General features: G+C 43.9%; 2 protein-coding genes across 6 annotated transcripts; both read left to right on the top strand.

The window, feature by feature from the left end:
• Positions 1 to 575: 575 nt before the first annotated feature.
• On the top strand, positions 576 to 5,027 carry LOC111850242 (protein XRP2-like). The gene is made up of 5 exons (XM_023823911.2): positions 576 to 841; positions 1,986 to 2,654; positions 3,674 to 3,788; positions 3,931 to 4,016; positions 4,125 to 5,027. Exons 1-5 carry the CDS (start codon positions 716 to 718, stop codon positions 4,206 to 4,208), a joined length of 1,080 nt encoding a protein of 359 aa, XP_023679679.1. The 5' UTR covers positions 576 to 715; the 3' UTR covers positions 4,209 to 5,027.
• Positions 5,028 to 5,316: 289 nt separating this feature from the next.
• LOC111850267 (protein Jade-3-like) lies at positions 5,317 to 17,106 on the top strand. Of its 5 annotated transcripts, XM_023823986.2 has the most exons (13): positions 5,317 to 5,516; positions 9,408 to 9,473; positions 10,016 to 10,074; positions 10,801 to 10,883; positions 10,986 to 11,143; positions 11,450 to 11,649; positions 12,388 to 12,599; positions 12,782 to 12,949; positions 13,062 to 13,178; positions 13,355 to 13,813; positions 13,920 to 14,037; positions 14,581 to 14,694; positions 14,812 to 17,106. In XM_023823986.2, exons 3-13 carry the CDS (start codon positions 10,026 to 10,028, stop codon positions 15,333 to 15,335), a joined length of 2,202 nt encoding a protein of 733 aa, XP_023679754.1. In that variant the 5' UTR covers positions 5,317 to 5,516; positions 9,408 to 9,473; positions 10,016 to 10,025; the 3' UTR covers positions 15,336 to 17,106. The 5 variants fall into 5 exon arrangements, with proteins under 5 accessions (XP_023679754.1, XP_072556570.1, XP_023679752.1 ...); XM_023823984.2 differs by having other exon boundaries at positions 5,318 to 5,516; positions 14,581 to 17,106; XM_023823985.1 differs by having other exon boundaries at positions 5,505 to 5,641; positions 14,581 to 17,106.
• Positions 17,107 to 17,478: the final 372 nt, after the last annotated feature.

Below are 17,478 nucleotides of genomic sequence, written 5' to 3' on the forward strand. Positions count from 1 at the left end.
TACTCCATCCCAGTCAATAATGTGCCATTTTCTCAGAATGCAGAAGTGTAAAGCGTTGGGGAATATAATGAATTGTGAAAGATTATAAAACCGTTACCAGATCAATCTATTTGCATGACAAGACAAAACCACATGAGACTGTTTCAGTATGTGGTCTCACACCTTTACAGTTGTGGGTTTCTTTCTTGCCCCTAATTCTTGTTTCTTGTTTGAAATTTTCCTGTGGCTTGTACTATGAAGCGGGGTTACTGGCTTATCGGGTTAACTTGTCGGATTTAAGGTACCACAGTTCAAATGGACTTCATATTCGTTCACTTACATTTTGCCCAGACTACCTTATAAATCCGACAAGTTATCCCGATAAGCCAGTAACCCTGCTTCCAAGTACAGGGGGCCGGTGCTTTCTCGGTCAATACAAACAAACAAGCATGTGGTTTAGCTTAATTTACTGTCACTAAATTGCCCTTAGCGTGTGAGTGTGATGGTAACACGTCCCATGAAGGCTGCTCCGAGTCCGGACTGACTCCAGGTTTAGCGCGACCCGCCGAGCGCGCGCACTGGGTTTGGGCGTTTCCTTGGTAACTGACCGGTAGGCAAGGAAGCAGGAAGTGCGCGCGGAGCATGCAGCCAGCTTCGCTGCCGAGGAGAAGGGCGTATGTGTCACACAGCTCCACAAACCTGATTAAGTTTAGTTAAGGGGTGAAGGCTGCCGAGGATGGGTTGCTTTTTCTCCAAGCGGAAAACACTTGAGCTGGAGCAGATGCCGGCTACTGCCGAAAGTCTGGACAGGGGTAATGCTGAGAAAAATAAGCAGCAGAACGGCGGTGACACACTGGAGAAGGTAAACGCTTTATTCAGGCTTAAAGAAGCTCCGATCCAAAACATAGGCAGGGTTGCCAGCTTTGGTCAGCTAGCTGGTGTGAGATTTTCAATTCGAGACGAGTCTGCACACGTATTTCCACGTATATAACAGTTTTATTACCTTGTAAATTGTCTGTAATGTTTGCCAACTGCCGCAACGCTTCTGATGTGGCTAATTTGGGGTTTGTAATGTAATAATATAGATTTGCCGTAAGATTTCTTGCGTGAGCGTGATCGTCTGAAAGCGTGTGTGTCAGCCCTGCATAGGACTTGTTTGCAGGTCATGAAGGTCCACTGGTTAAAACCGAAGTGTCTTAGACCAAAACTATTTATAAGTAGGTGAGATCCTCAGAACTAACAGTTAGTCATAAGCTAATAAAGTGCAGGATATTTTAGACTGTAGTGGTGAAATATATAGATGTAAAAATGTTGTAATGTTACGTGTTTAAAGCAGGTATTTAAAGATAGATATCGTTTTAAAGGACGTGCTATACCACTACCTTCACATCTACACCAACAGCCAGAAACAGCGATACAGCCGGACCCTCATGGGACTGTAGTTTATCGTTTTTGTAAAGGCACAGTTTGTTTGGATGTATTTAATGAACAGTATCATGGGGTCTCAGGAAGGATAACTGTCACCTTAGACCTCTGGGGTCAGACTTAAAGCAGACGGAGGACTACGTACACTTTGATGAAGGAGTAAGCCCGTTCTTCCCCTTTTCTGTGGGCTTCCCATGCATGCCTCAGCTTCCTCCCACAGTCAGAAGACTCATTGTTCAGATGAACTGCTGACTCTCAATCCCCAAAAATAACTACTTCACCGTAATTGTGTGTGTGAAAATGAGAACACGTCTGGCCACACTGGGTGTACCTTCTTAACACACTGTGGTTCCTGGGAGAGGCCAGAGACCATTGTAACTAATTGGATTTAAATAGATGTTAAACATTATTCTGGACATGTTTAAGTATTATTTCACCATTTTAGCTTTTGTAAAGATTGTAATGTCTTTATACTGCATATCAGGCATATTAAATTACATGGAATTGGCATTCTTTATGACCTAAACTAACTGGGCCCGACTGGCAACCATTCTAATTTTACCCCCCCACCCAATTCTTAGGTGGACCCTAAGGACTATACGCTGACTGGAATGAAGGATGGCACCATTGGCCGTTTCCCTGGCAAAGTCAACGGTCAGCAGTTTGTTATCCAGAACTGTGAGAACTGCAATATATACATATTTGACCATTCAGCCAGCATAAACATTGAGGAGTGTGTAAACTGCCGCATTGTGCTGGGCCCGGTGAAGGGCTGCGTCAGCTTCCACGGCTGCCAGGACATTAAGTGTGTGGTGGCGTGCCAGCAGTTCCGTGCACAGGACTGCAAAAAGATGGATGTCTTCATTTACTGCGCAACTCAGCCCATCATCGAATCCTCCACGGGCTTCAGGTTTGGCTGCTACCAGTACTATTACCCTGAGCTGGCCTTCCACTTTAAAGATGCTGAGCTGAGCATCTTCAACAACAACTGGAGCAATGTTCAGGACCTGACTCCAGCCTCCAGTGAGGCCAACTGGAGTCTGCTTTCTGAAGATGCTGTACTTCTTGATTATGTGCCAATGCCGGACTCAGATTCTGAGTTCAAGTCTGTAAGGATCTTGACGGACGTCAGTCGGAGCATCGTACCCATGACCCATGGTCTGCGTCAGAAGAACAACGAGGAGTCCTGTCTTTTTGTATTCTTTTCTGGGGATTACTCCACTGCCAATGCCCGCAAACTCATAGATGAGGTGAGAGGTCGAGCTGCGATTCTCAGTCTGTGGTCCTTATCATTTTGCATTGGTAATTATGGTGCTTTGCAGTCATTCCTTTGCACAACCTATATAAAATGCACAAGCTATTTTTCTTGAACATTAGTTGGAAAGAAAAGTTGTGAAACTGAAACCTTTGATGTTGTTTTCGAAGAGGTGTGGTTGTGTGGGCTGTTGTCTCTACCTGTGATAGGACGTCTACGGCTCCACATGCCCTTGGCCCTGTAACTTCGCTGTCACCCCAAGCTTGTTCTTGCGTGCATGTGTGTCTCATGGAGGGCAAGATGGGCTAAAGAGTAAAGAGAATTTTCCCATGGGAATTAATAAAGTATCACAATTCTATTCTAAAAGTGAAAGATCTAAACTGCCAATTGAATTTATATGGCTACCTAGTATCTACTTGGTCAAAGTAAATATGCACATTTTTCATTTTTTGTACTTGTCATTCATTTAAATTACTTGTCTCCACTGAAAGGGCCTAATTATATGCCCTGGTGGAAATATATTACCAGGAGTCTATAGTTTATATTAACAGTTTTTTTTGTGCATTGACTCACTTCCTGATAAAGGAAACAGAACCATAATAAGGAACTGATGATGTCTTTTTTCACTTCTGCTTGATGCAAGTTCTTACTGTATCCTCCAGGTTTCATTATGACTGAAGCTGGTTAGGACTTTTAGGCAGGTCAATTAATATCATACTGATCAGACGCAGGGCAGCTTGGTGAGTTAATTGTGCCATTAATGGAAAAATACAGTGGTTAAGAAGATCATGTCCATATAAACCTTTTATCTGGTTCTGCTTGTTAATGTAGGTGGTGCACTTCTGAAATAGTTTTTCCGATTATCCAGTGAAAACATTTTTATGTTGTCACTAATGATAATTTCTACTGAATGACGTGATCATGACACATGCCTTATTTGTGGTAAGACTAATTTTCATATTTTTTTTTGTCACCGTACGTTTTTGAGCATGTTACATCCTCCTTTCACTACAGGCAACTGGAAAGGGCTTCGCCCTCATCCAAACAAAGGAGGTTTCAATGCGCCCCGAAGATGTCAGCAGGGTATTTCAGAGCAATGCAGAAGATCTCACAGAGTTAATAGCTAAAGGTATGTCCTGAGATAAAATGACGCATTAACGTGTAATGGCAAACAACAATGCACCATTTTAAGCTGATGTGCTAGCAAATGTAATAATATTTTTTATTACACCTACTGTTAATGGTTAATTAAAGCAAGTCATTCCTTGTAGGCCCAGTTGTGGCTCTGGAACTGAATGGAGATGGTGTGGTTGAAGCCTGTCGCTGCATTGCTGAGGACGTGTTCAGTGAGACAAAGGTAAAAGGAGATCATGGGTTGGGTCAAAGGGCACCAGTGCTGTTGGCAGGTTTTGTCACTTCCTGTCTGCCGTACAACAACCTTATACATAGTTTTGGTCTTTTTCAGGTGTTTGTTTCAGAAAACAAAGATTCCTCCTCAAAAGATGTGGACAACTTCTTTAATTCCGAAGACAAGGAAAGGGCACTTTGAAATATCTGTATTTGGAGATATTTGATATTCCATTTCTACACGTAACATATCACGACATTTAAGAATGTCATTAGTAAATTTTAAACTGTTTATGCCTCAAAATCTAAAGCTTTAATATTTTTAATGATTTATTCTATGTGAAGTTTGAAACTGTTTGCAATATAAAATATGTGTAGAGATATATTTGTATCAGCTTCATGAGTTATAAAATGCTGCAGGCCTCTGGTTTGTCCGTGGATTTGTAAGTGATGCCCATCCTTCTGAATGTAGGGCGTTTTGTACCTGCATTGGCTGTCACTTCTCACGATACTGTATTTTTATTAGCAACTTTATCATTGGCATTATTGCCTTTTCTTTAACATAACTCCTTGCTGTGTTGTTTGGAAATCTTTTTTTTTTTATTTTGCTGTGAACCTCTCATATATTTTCTGTTGCATAGTGTGACATAATTACATTTAAAATTGCTTTATTTCTCATTTGTAGAGGAATATGGGATAGAATATGTAGGTGCAAGAATAATCAGATAAATTATTTTTATATGTATCTATATAAGATTCAAGATCCTATATACATCCTTATTTTTATTTTATTTTTTTAGAAGAATTTATTTTTTGAAAGCAAAATATTTACTGCTCTAGCCATAGATCATTGACCTCTAAAAGTCCCAGTGCTATAAACAAAAGTATTGCACGGGCAGGATTGTAAGAAAGCATTTACATGTGCTTAGAGAAACCATGAATGTTGCTGCTTATTTTATTAAAAAATGAATGTACATTTTATTTCAATTGTTTTTTTTTTAAATATATGGAGTCCCGTGAAGTTTGTTGATTTTTTTTCAAGCTATACCATACAAAATGCTTCCGTCCAACACCATTCTTCACTATAACATTTTCATCCATCCATCCATTTTCTTTCATTAAAGCTTATACGATGCAGGAGGCACGGGTAGCCCCGGGATACTAGTACGTCACATGGCACGCACTCTCACATGTAATCCTATAATGATAAAGCCTGTATACATCAGAAATCAGAAATAATGCAGAGTACACGAGAGTACAAATGGGTGTATTTCCCCCCACCCCCAAAGATTAACTATGTTGGGTCCAGGATCCTGCGTGCCTGGTAGCACATCATGAACTGAAACAGTAAAGCAAACCTCACAAAGCGATATATAATTAGAGTAAAAGATTTGGTAAGGCTGGGGAGGGGAACCCGGCGGAGTGTAGGACCCTGCGGCCCCGGTGGCACAATAGGGCTGCTGTGCCATGGCGGAGGAGGAATTGCCGCGGTAGGAAACAGAAATGAAAGGTAAAATAAAGAAAGCGTGCGCCTCTCTCCTCAACCTAACTAGTGTGTAGGTGAAGATATGTCTTAGATTGCACAACGGCCAGCACGGCACCTAATTAGTATTCGTCGGCCGTTTATGATGTAAGGTAAGGTCGATGAATGAACAATATTGTTTGCTTGGCTCTGCCACTCAGCTCCGTCCCTGGATGGTTTCTCTGGCCGGCGGGGCCTCCCTGCCTTCTCGTGGGCTTGCCGCTTTGTACAGCACCAGAACAAACCATAACCTTACATTCGGTGTATACAGTAGTGTAAATGTCACCCCGGGGCTTTAACATGATATTTCATATTAGTGTTTTTCTTTTTCGAAGCAGCCGTGGTCATTCTCATACACGAAGGCCTTTTGGCGCCAAGGCCGACGCTAAATGTCGGCAGCGTGAATAAATCCGGCTGCTTGTTCGCGGACCGGGGCGCTGTTGCCTTGGTTCTGGGGTCACGGACAGCCCGTTTCTTTGTAGCCTCAGACACGGGCGTTCAGGGCTGCCGCCGGGACGTCTGCCTCGGGGGTGCATGCATACCCCAGTAAACACCACCAGCCTCCTGCGCCAGCTTAAACTGCAGCAGTAATGTAATTTCTGATCACCCCCCTGATGTGAAGCCATTGATTATTCTTGAATGAACTCTAATTTGAATGCACAGGTGAGCACGAGCCATTTTATCCATAATAAAAGTGTGCACACTCATCTGTATTTGGCCACCATAGCATATTTTTAAAACGATTTTTGTACACATCTTTTTCTTGCCCTGTAATGATAAATCTTATACCCCCCACCCCGTTTTTGAGTCATTGTCTAGTTCGTTTTGTGACTGATTAATGGTCATGCACAGCTGTCCATGCCATACCAATGTAGTTCCCTGTTTGGGAAGACGACTGCGCTTATTTTATTATCACAAATCAGCAGATTGTAGGAACATGATGATAAGTATTCTGTCCTACATTCTGCTGTGTCCCGGTTACGTGGTCATTGTTTGGCCTTTGATGAAGCGTTGGGACCATCGGTCTGTGCGTGAACTTTCTCAAAGCAAATCTACAGCATGACTTGTATCACAGACATAAGCAGTGCCACACAATCAATAACAGCAGTAACTCTTGTGAAATGTCACTTCTTATGGGAGATGTAACAAAGTTACCATGTAACTATAAACTTGAAAATGGTCACTGTACAGTGAATAACCTGCATACAAGTAATTTGGTAACAGAAACTGTTCTCGGGGGTGTCGGAGGGGCATGGAGTCCCAGCACATGGCAAGGTCCCTTCAGTGCATTAACTCATGCGTATGATTGGGCAGGCGACTCAAGGTGACATTTTGTCAGGGGGCCCAGAATTTCCTGGTACGCCCCTGTCTATCATAAAGATATTTCTGTACAAATGTGACGTAAACAGCTAGTCAGGAGTTCAGGGCTGACGCGCACCCTTTGGTACCTTCCTGATTCAACGTTCATTACAGCAGAATGACAGCCGAAGCAGGGCGCTCGACTTCCCAAAGACCCATTTAATTTTAAATAAGATGTGTTTTCAGTCACCTGAAGCACGGGTGGGTAGCTGGCTGGGTGAGATGTTGCCTTGCAGTGTAGCTTTCTTCAGTTATGCAGTCATCTAGTCACACTTTTGTTATTCACACTTATCAGTGAAAAGCAGTGAAAAGTCACTTGACACATCTGATAGGTTCTTTGGATGATGGATTTCTCTGATTTCATCACACTATATTCAATTAAAATATTTTTACAATGTACAGGTTCATTCATACATTCGTTTTAAGGTTTACATTTCAGTACTTATAAGGTTTAAAATATAATTTTGTTACATTGATAGGGTGAGATAAGCCTTTCTTTGTTCACTGATTGGCTAAGTAGCAATACACAGAATAGTTGAGTTTTGCTGAAGCTGTATATAATTGGGATTATTTGAAAGGTTTCATTTTCCCTCAGATATTTTCAGGTACCATTTGGGGGAAAGTGGTACTGAGCTGTTGTGTTAAACTCTCTCTGCACGTGCTACAGCCTCTGCTTCCTGACTTTTTATGGTCGCAGGCTGAAAATTTATCAGTTCTTATGCAAGAATCTGCAAAATTTCTGGATTATGGCGATTTTATTTGGATGAAAGAAACAAAAACAGCAGAGTAAGTGTCCCTGTTCACCTTTCTCTTAGGGGTTGTGAAAGTTTTGTGTGTTTTACAAGAGACAAAGCCGCAGCGAAACCTCAGGGCGGTAACGGCTCCCCCAAGTCCTGTGTGGTTTTGCTCTTAGAGTTTTTGTTCTGTGACACGTATCTAGTCCTACTGCTGTTCACCAAGGCTGGACGTTGTTACATTCTTTAATCAGAAACATCAAAATAGTTAAAACGTATCGAGTTTCTTTGGCGTCTTGTGATTCACACTTTCAGTTTGGGTTTATATTTTCCAAGGTGGAAGCACATTGCTTCTTTGTTTAGTTTTTTAACGGCGTTGTATATAGAATGCATGTTTCAGTGAAGATTTCCCTGGAAAACAAGTTATTAAAATGGGAAAAGAGTAAATTCACATTGTCTGGTTGTCTAATTTTCAAAAGTAAATATTGTACTGACTTCTGCAAACCGATGATTTCAGTAGTAGTGTCTTGCATGCATAACGTTTAATGTAGCTTTGCTATTAGTGTAAATTCAGGGTTGAGGTTGTCACTTGCAGCTTAAGCAGGGCAATCGTCACACAAGTGCAAACAATTACACAAATAGATTGTATGCGGTTAACGTGTCGTTGATGGCATTGAAAGGAAATAGTGTTTCCGGAACTGGCTGCAGAGGTCCATTGAACTCGATGGACAGCCAGTGAAATAGTAAGTTATCCGTGGTGTTAATGCAGTTCTTTTCACACTGTTCTACACACCATTACTGTGTAATGGTGCATATGAACAAAATGTGACACACAGCATAAATACATACAGCTTTTACTGAGACTAATCTAATTTATGCTGGAGGATTTATGCATATATACAGTACGTTTTTAATATAGTGTGAGCTTTATGTTGTTAGTGTATGAAAGGGCTTTATTTTTCAGTTTGAATTGTACTCATCTCCTAGGAGACCTTCTACCAAATTTGGCACATGAGGTCCTATCTGGCCTGGAAGGTTATAAAGGAGCCTTCCGTAGCTTCTCTGCTGGTTCCCCTTCTTCATGGAACTTTGAGATCATGAAGCTGTTCTCTGTAACACCCAGCACCTTATAAGATAAGATTTAGATAAGTTAAACTTTATTGATCCCAAGGGGAAATTCTTGTGCATACAGCAGCACAGTGTGTAAAGACAAACAAATATAAAGTACAAAAGAAGAAATAGTGCAAAGAAGTAAATGTAGCTCAGACAAAAAAAAGTACGCAAATAGAATATTATGAAAACGAAATATTGGGGAAATAAAAATTGTCAAGATATTTTATAGCGTAGAGTGTGTGCTAAGTTTAATTAGGCTTATTCTTCTAAATTTACAGTGTTTAGGTTGTATCTAGCAGACTGTGGAGGTTGTCCATCTTGACTGGAGTACTTTGTTTTTCGTCACTTCATTTATCTGAGCAGAAAATTAGGAGTGAGCTCATTAGCAGCCAGTCAGTACTTTCTGTCCCTTTCTGTGGGAAGCCTGTCTCTAAGCTTCAGCATCACGGCCTCTTAGCACATTGACACCGAAATCTTTTTGTGCATGGAATAAATGGCTCCAGTTATGGAGTCAGCCCTCACAAACATCAATTGTCTATGTAGTACCCTGGGATTTATTAATATAACTTCCTAGGCATTCCTGGGAGCCCCAAGAATGCCACGTTTTTAATAATACCATACCATACATATTTCACTTATCCATCATTTTGAAATACTGTTTTTTCCTCCCCAGAGATGAGTCTTGAGATTTAGGAAAACGGAAGAATACTCTAGCATGCTCTTCTTTTGGGGATGTATGGTAAGCCGAAAAGTCTGTTTAACTTTTATTCCTAGTCCTGTGCTACAGAAATATATCCACATTCTTGCAGTATAGCACTCTGAGGCTTCTTGTAATGTTTTAGTCACAGATGTCTGGTTGTTTCCACAAACAGTTGGCATTGCTGTTCTCTTATGAATCCTATATGGTAGAAGTTTTCAATTTGGAGACTGCAGAAACTGTCAGAATTACTATCCACTTGATGTAATGCAAAAAATATTTATGGGGAAACTTCCCCCCAACCTTCGGTCCTTAGGTGGTCCTCACTGATATGGCTTCTTATTTCATGCCTGGCTTGAGGAAGCTTAAAACCCCCTGCACTGCCGTCATCGAGGTGCTATTCCAAATCCAAACCAGGATTTTGTTTCAACCAACCAGTTCAGCATAAAGAGTCACAGAGTACTCAACTGGTTGGTTGTAACAAAATCCTGGTTTGGATTTTCAATTTCTGGACCTGAAATGTCTGCCTCTGGCTAATACGAGCCCCCCGTTCCAGCCTTGACGACCTTTTCTCCCGGCTTCAGGAACTGCAGGATGAAGCGCCACGGGTCTTCAAGTAGCAGCGACAGCTCCGACAATGAGAGTGAGTGTGACCCTTCTAGTTACATCCTCATCTGCCCCCAGTGCTTTTCAATACCTCAGTCTCCCAAATAGTATGTATTCAAACTCGCACTGGATTGTTTTGTGTTCAAGCATGTATTTAATCAATGGCCAGTGCTGCCTACAATGTACCTAAGTCCAAAGAAAAAAAATGCACTTGAGGTTTACTTTCACAAATATGACTTGCAACAGACTGAATATCCAGAAGAGAGAGCAGTCAGCGGAAAACATACAGAAGATACTCTGCAAGCTTAGGCTCGGAAAAGCAGGTTGCGAGTCGGACATTATCAAGTACTGAAGTATAAACGTACTAAAAGAATTTTGTCTTGCCTGCCATGTTCCAGAATCAAGCAGAGAAATAAGCACTGCAGATACGTTTGTTTGCATAAGTATGGCAGCACCCAAGCTCTGAACAATGCAACAAAAGATTATTTACCAAGAACTGTGTCATCTGGTGCTGCAGTGCAGGGACCCATGTTATTGTACTGCAAGGCAAGTGGCTGACATTAGACCTGACGGCTTATGGTCATGACTGAAATAATTTAAGGCTGATGTACAAGTTAGGGAGACAATGGCCGTAAGTATGATTAATTACCACGTGTTGTAAGTTGAGGAGTATCACTAGAGTGGCTGCCAATGTCATACTCTATTTTTAGGAGTATTTGTTTACTTCTGCTCCTCTTATCTGTCTCCCTAATATCCATCTCAGGTCCTTCAACCTCTTTCTGCTCTTCCAGTAAGTATGGAGGGAAGGCCGGCACCCCCATTTCCGTGCCGAAGAAACCGGCAGAGGTATCAGTATTTCCACAAGCCTGACTTTCGCCTTCCTCGTTGTCGGAGGTGACCGACGCCTGTGCGCGCCTCCTCCCTGACGTAACGTCTCCGGGGTTGCAGGTTTTCCGGAAAGACCTGATCAGTGCAATGAAGCTCCCTGACTCCCACCACATCTCACTGGAGGAGTATTACCTGCTGGCGGACCCCTGGAGGCAAGAGTGGGAGAAGGGTGTCCAGGTTCCGGCCAGTCCTGACGCCACGCCCCAAGCCTCAGTCAGGTGGGGGTCCGCCTCCCATTCGATTTCACTCACACAACCTGCGGGGCTGATTGTTTTCCTTCTGTCGTTTGTCGGGATTCACCATGAGCAGTACAGGGCGATTTTTTTTCTTCTTTTTCTAGACAACAAGATTTAACAATTAAATTATGTTAATTTACAGTATTTTTTTTTTTTTTAATTTTTAATTAGCACATGCAAACTAAAACAATATGGTTAAAGCTAAAGCAAGCCCCACTGATGTCTGTGGCGATGGAGAAAACAGAGCCTCAGTACTGCTGATGTGTCCCCCACATGACCCATGTGCAGGATTGTTGCGGAGGAGCCCAAAGAGAGCCTGTTCTCCAGGCCGAAAAAGTACATCCAGTGCTGCGGCCAGGAGCCCCAGGAGCCCCAGGAGCCGGGCTGCATCAGCGTCCCGGAGCTGGCGGAGGCCATGTGCCGCTACGACCTGGACGACATGGACCTGTTCTGGCTGCAGGAGTTGAACCAGGAGCTGGCAGAGATGGGTAAAGGGGCAGGCAGACTTTGTGGGCGGGGCTGCTATACTGCTTCCGTGTTTGTTTCGGCCAGCGTGATAGAAATCTATTTGCAAGTTGTTTTCTACTTCTTCCTTAAAGACATGGGAGGGCTGCCTCGAGACTCCTTTTCACTTTTTAAAATCCATGTCGCGATTTGCACACACAGAATGATGTATCTGACGGGCAAGAACCCTCAAAGGCTTCGAGTCCCTAATCGTGATACCATGTTAATTTGCTCACTGCTGACACAGGCTCAAAGTCACCTGCAGGAAACACTAAATGGTGTTATGTGAAGAATTACTCCTGCTCAGAATATTTAAGCCTTCACATAAATTTGTGGGTAATGTTTTTGTATGCCAGTTCACGGCCAACCTCAGCACATCTCTGACTCCTTATGCCCTTACCCCCCCCCCCCCCCCCAACTCCCTGGGAGTCACAACAGGTGGCTGCCCTTGCTTGCTCTCACCTACAGAGAGCAAATTGGGGGAGGCGGAAAGAGAATTTCCCCATGGAAATCAATAAAGTATTAAAGTGTGTGTGTGTATACATACATGCATACATATGTTACATCATATATATGATTTCCATGATATGTATGATTGTGATTGGAGTGGTCCTGTGTCTCTCTGTGTTTGCAGTAACAATGCACTCTGCTGCGTGCGTGCGTGCGTGTGTGTGTGTGTGCGTGCGTGTGTGTGTGTGTGCGTGTGTGTGTGTGTTCATTAGGGGAAGATAAGTTAGATGAGCTGACCATGGAGCGCGTCATGGAGGCTCTGGAGCGCCAGTGTCACGACTGCATGAATCACGCCATCGAGACGGAGGAAGGTCTTGGCATCGAGTACGACGAGGATGTCGTCTGCGACGTGTGCCGCTCGCCGGAGAGCGAGGAGGGCAACGACATGGTCTTCTGTGACAAGTGCAACATCTGCGTGCATCAAGTAAGAAACCAGTACGCACTGGCCACGCGCCATTCAGGCACGCCGACAGTAAAGGTCACTGCCGTTGTACTAGTCGGACAAAATTCAGTGAGGAGTGTGAGCGATTGCTTAGAGGAAGTGGCCGTGAGAGGCCTGTCGATAGATGGAGACGGGTGTGTAATCCGGCTTGTTTTGCCCTGCAGGCCTGCTATGGCATCGTAAAGGTTCCAGATGGCTGCTGGCTCTGCAGGACCTGTGTCCTGGGCATTGACCCGCAGTGCATGCTCTGCCCAAATAAGGGCGGCGCCATGAAGGCCACCCGGGCGGGCACCAAATGGGCGCACGTCAGCTGTGCCCTCTGGATCCCCGAAGTGAGCTGGGAGCCAAAATGCCAAGTCTATCCCTGTGCCAGGTTTCTTCTGACTGCATTACTGTAAGTGACTCTTTTTTTTTTTTCTTTCCCCCTCACGACCACTGCTGTAGGTGAGCATTGCTTGTCCGGAAAGGATGGAGCCAATCACCAAAGTGTCACACATCCCGCCCAGCCGCTGGTCGCTGATCTGCAGCCTCTGCAAGCTGAAGATGGGCGCGTGCATCCAGGTGGGCCGAAGCCCATCCAGCAGCGTAGACCTGCTGCCACATTAAGCGAACAAACTTAATCGTATCACAGAAAGCTGTCATCTAGTCCTGTACTACATCTTGAACTGTGTTTTTTATTTCAGGCATGTAGCTACTGTTACTCTGTTCCTGATCAGTGTGACCTTCTGTCCTTATAGTGCTCAGTGAAGAGCTGCACTGTTCCGTTCCACGTCACCTGTGCCTTCGAGCACAACCTGGATATGAAGACCATCCTGGACGAAGGCGACGAGGTCAAGTTCAAGTCCTACTGCCTGAAGCACAGCAAGCCCAAGGCGGGGGAGGGGGGGCTCAGCCCCGCTCGCCAAAAGCCCCCCACGGAGACCGAGAAGCTGGGCCTGCGAGCACGGAAGCTGCAGGAGCTGGAAGAGGAGTTCTACTCACTGGTGCATCCCAGGGAGCTGGCTCAGAACATGACGCTTCCGCCTCACATCCTGGACTTCATCTTTCAATACTGGAAGCTCAAACGCAAGAGCAGCTTCAATAAGGCCCTCCTTCCTCCCAAAGAGGAGGAGGAGAACGTGCTGCTGCAGCCCCAGGAGAACAGCGTGCACACACGGATGCGCATGTTCATGCACCTGCGGCAGGACCTGGAGCGAGTGAGTGAGGCTCCGTAGCCAGAGAGAAGGGCACGAGACCTCTGGTGTTTCGCTCCGTTAGTCTTCCTCCCCGTTTCATGACCTTCTGCTTCGCTTGGTGTTGCAGGTGAGGAACCTGTGTTACATGGTGAGCCGGAGGGAGAAGCTTAAGTTGTCCCACAGCAAAGCCCAGGAGCAGGTCTTCAACCTGCAAGTGCAGCTGATGGATGAGGAGCTATGTGTTGGTATGCAGCCCCCTTCACTTCAGAACTTATTTTTCACAAAAATAAAGGCTATTTCTTGTTCTGTGTATAAACTTATGTCTTGTTGCTATTTTTTTTTTTTCTTTCAAAAAACCACACTGAAATTATTCATTGAAATGTAGCAAAAATATCGGTAGGTTTCATGCTCACTTCATTTGCAAAATCCCACCTTCGACAGTAGAAACCTTCCATGGATATGAGTGATGCTCGCACTCATCAGGTCAGGGCTACATCAACAGCCTTATTGCAAAATCCGTGGAAAATAACTTGGATTTTTTTGTGTCTTTGATCTTAAAACATTCTGACTTGTCTGATCTGGCTCAATGTTCACTTTGTACTCGCCATTGTCTAATTATGCAGGGAATACTTTTCTTGCCATTTTTACAAACATCAGTCTTTCTGTTCACATTACAGACATGGTACTGCAAAGATGCTTTGTGGGTTTAAGTGTTATTTAAATATTTTCAACTAACTGGTTAGTAATGGTCTGTTCTAGAAATTCAATGTTCTTCGCTTTGTTTTCAGGCACTTCTCTCCCTCGGTCACTGGAGAAGACCATCAGTACTCCACCAAGGATAATGCTAAAGCTAAAGATGCCCAAAGAAGCTCTTGGAAACGGGAAGTCCAGCTTCAGGTCAGGTAATATTCCCTTGTGTCCGGATAACGGCAGGGACGTGTTCGACGGCAGCAGTGGCAAGGTGGGACAGGTTAAGGGGCGAGACCAGACATCTCACCTCACCAACGGCCTTCTACCAGTTCCAGTCACCAAGCCACCAGGAAAGACCCTGGGGCATCACTCCATCCTCCACGGCCACTCATCCAATGGGCACAGCAAGCAGGAGCGTGAGCATCGTCGGCTTCACAAGTTCAGCGGCGTCGTGGAGGACCTGGCGGTGAAGGGCTCCTTCAGAGGCCCCTATGAGCACAGAAGCCGGGACAGCATATCGGGCAAAGAGTATCTGCCAGACAGTTTGGGCCACTTCACCGTGGAGCAGTCCAGCCGACAGCTGAAGGAGGGCATGACGGAAGCCACAAACGACCGCGGAGCGGCAGCCTGGAATACCTCCACCAAAGACCCAGGTACGCCCTGCCAGGAGAGTGATGGGTACTGCCCCGACCTGGAGCTCAGCGACTCGGAGCCTGAAATCAAGGGGAGGAAGAGGCGTGTCCGAGACCTGGGTTTTGGCCTGGAGGAAGAATATCCGGATCAGGACTGTGGGAAAGGCAGCAGCAGGAGCAAACTCTTATTGGGCTCCAGGACCTCTGTGCAGAGGTCTTGACCATAACTCTTTTTTTTTTCTTTTTCTTTAAACGTGACCTGGTTCTGGTATCTCCTCCTCTGGGCTCAGGATGAAGTTCAGGGTTGTCCCGTGCCTTCATGGAGGAATCGCTCATCATGTAAGGTTTCCCGGCAGCGCCAACCTAAACACGGATGCTCCGTAAAGGATCAGGAGATGCCTGCCCTTCCTTCCTGCCATTGTAACCCAAGGGCCACGTTCACTAGAGTGAATGGTCTGGACCAGCTAAACTACTTTTTTTCGAACCAGGAAGAGACTGAAGTATTTATGTCTGTCTGCCCTTTCTGCCTTTCCTAACGCTACACAAGTGGATTTTTAGCTATTGAAACTGAGTTAATTTAAAGACACATGTGGCATATCTGTAGGGCGTGTGTAGAACAGCCTTTTAACTACTGTTGTGGATATTTAAGAAAAGTCTCTACATTTTATAGTTTTGAAATAGTTACTCCTGGCAGCTGAAGAGGAGGTCTACACAAAATGCCCTTGTCAATTAACATGTTAATTCACACCCTTTCCCTGTGTTTGCAGAATAGTCTATTTTGGTGACTTAAGACACCTGTTTTGTGTCATGGCATTAATAAGAGACTGAAGCCATTACTTTCCATGACACTCCTCTCTCCTGGCTTGGGGTTCTTCTTGGTGCTTTTTTGCCCTTTTATGGGAAAGTGTAAATACCTGAGTTCTTCCACCAGGGGTTTGGAAAGATGGGATCTTTGTGTTCAGTATCTCCCTGTGAGAATCGTTATTATGTTCAGTGCAAAAAAAAAAAAATTCTCAGTGAGCACATAATCTGTAAGGATGAATGCTCCTATGTTAGTATTTTTTTATACATCACATCTTAAGCATTACCAAAATTTTGTGTACGTGACTAAGTACATGTATGATTATAGTTAATTTCAGATCAATCCAAAGTAAAACTCTAAAACTGAAGTTTCTTTGCTTTTAGAAAATGAAGAAAATCCAGTCTTTATCCAGGTTTCAACTTGCATATATTTAGGAGAAAAATCATTACATTAGCCAACTGTACACAGCCCTCAATCAGGACTATTGTGTTTTTCAAAGATAATTGCTGGATTTAGAAATTGCTGGTGGAATATTTTGCGTGAAGCTGTGTGAAAGAATATTAGTGATTTTATAAATTATTACTGCAGTACATCCCTGAAGTCTACCCCTGCAGTGTGTATGCACATTACTGCCAAATAAATAATCATGGAAAATGTCAAAAACTTGTGCGTTTCTTGCACGGAACAGCAGGTTTAGGAAGTACTCGTGTAATCAGTTCATTATACAGTATGACACTCCTTGCTGTAGTGAACCAGTGGAAATGTGGACCAATCTGTACTCCCTTAAAGCTGGCAGCTTTACTTAAGGGCCTGTTAATGGTCTAGCTACTCCCATGCTGAGGTTTTGGAAAGGCTGGACGGTCACAGAGCAGCCATTCCTTTGCGTATGTGACTTCAGGCACCTGCAGTCCAGGGTATTGCTTGTGTGCTGTATCACCCCACCTCTTATTGTGCATAATTGAGAACTTCTTGTATAAAATGTTGTTGTTAAAAGGCATCACTGAGTTGTGTCATCTTTCAGACTATTGAAAACACTGTAAAGAATTCCTGGAGGGATGTCTTGGCTTTCACTCAGACAAAAGCCAAAGGGGTGCTAATTTTATACCATGTTTACTGCATTAGGTGGTATTGAATTTTCAGGTGTTGTTTCTTTTTAATGTTTTCATTAAATTAAAAAATGCATCCCAGTTTATTGTGTGATTTCCTTTTGCTGCTTTGCCTCTTGATTTTAATGGATTTTAACTGAAATAACAATGAATTTTGACTAATTACTTTGTACATGAAGACCCATATGTGTATGACAGGAAATGTTAAAGCTATTGATGTGTCAGTTGGCGTGAAAATATGAGGTCATGTAGAAAATTCACTTTTTTTTAAGGTGGAAATTGTGACACAACCTAAATTTCTTCCATCGTCCAGCCACTTGCCCAGTGTGGGGTATTGATAAGCCTGCAGTCTGTCCCAGGTGGCATCAGGCCCACAGCAGGGGGGAGTAGCTTAAATATGTGGTGTGTGGCTCTGGCTTAGGAGCCTGTGAATGGAAGGTTGCTGGTTCAGTTTCC

The sequence above is a fragment of the Paramormyrops kingsleyae genome, chromosome 16, assembly GCF_048594095.1.
Source record: "Paramormyrops kingsleyae isolate MSU_618 chromosome 16, PKINGS_0.4, whole genome shotgun sequence".
NCBI classification, from domain to species: Eukaryota; Metazoa; Chordata; class Actinopteri; order Osteoglossiformes; family Mormyridae; genus Paramormyrops; species Paramormyrops kingsleyae.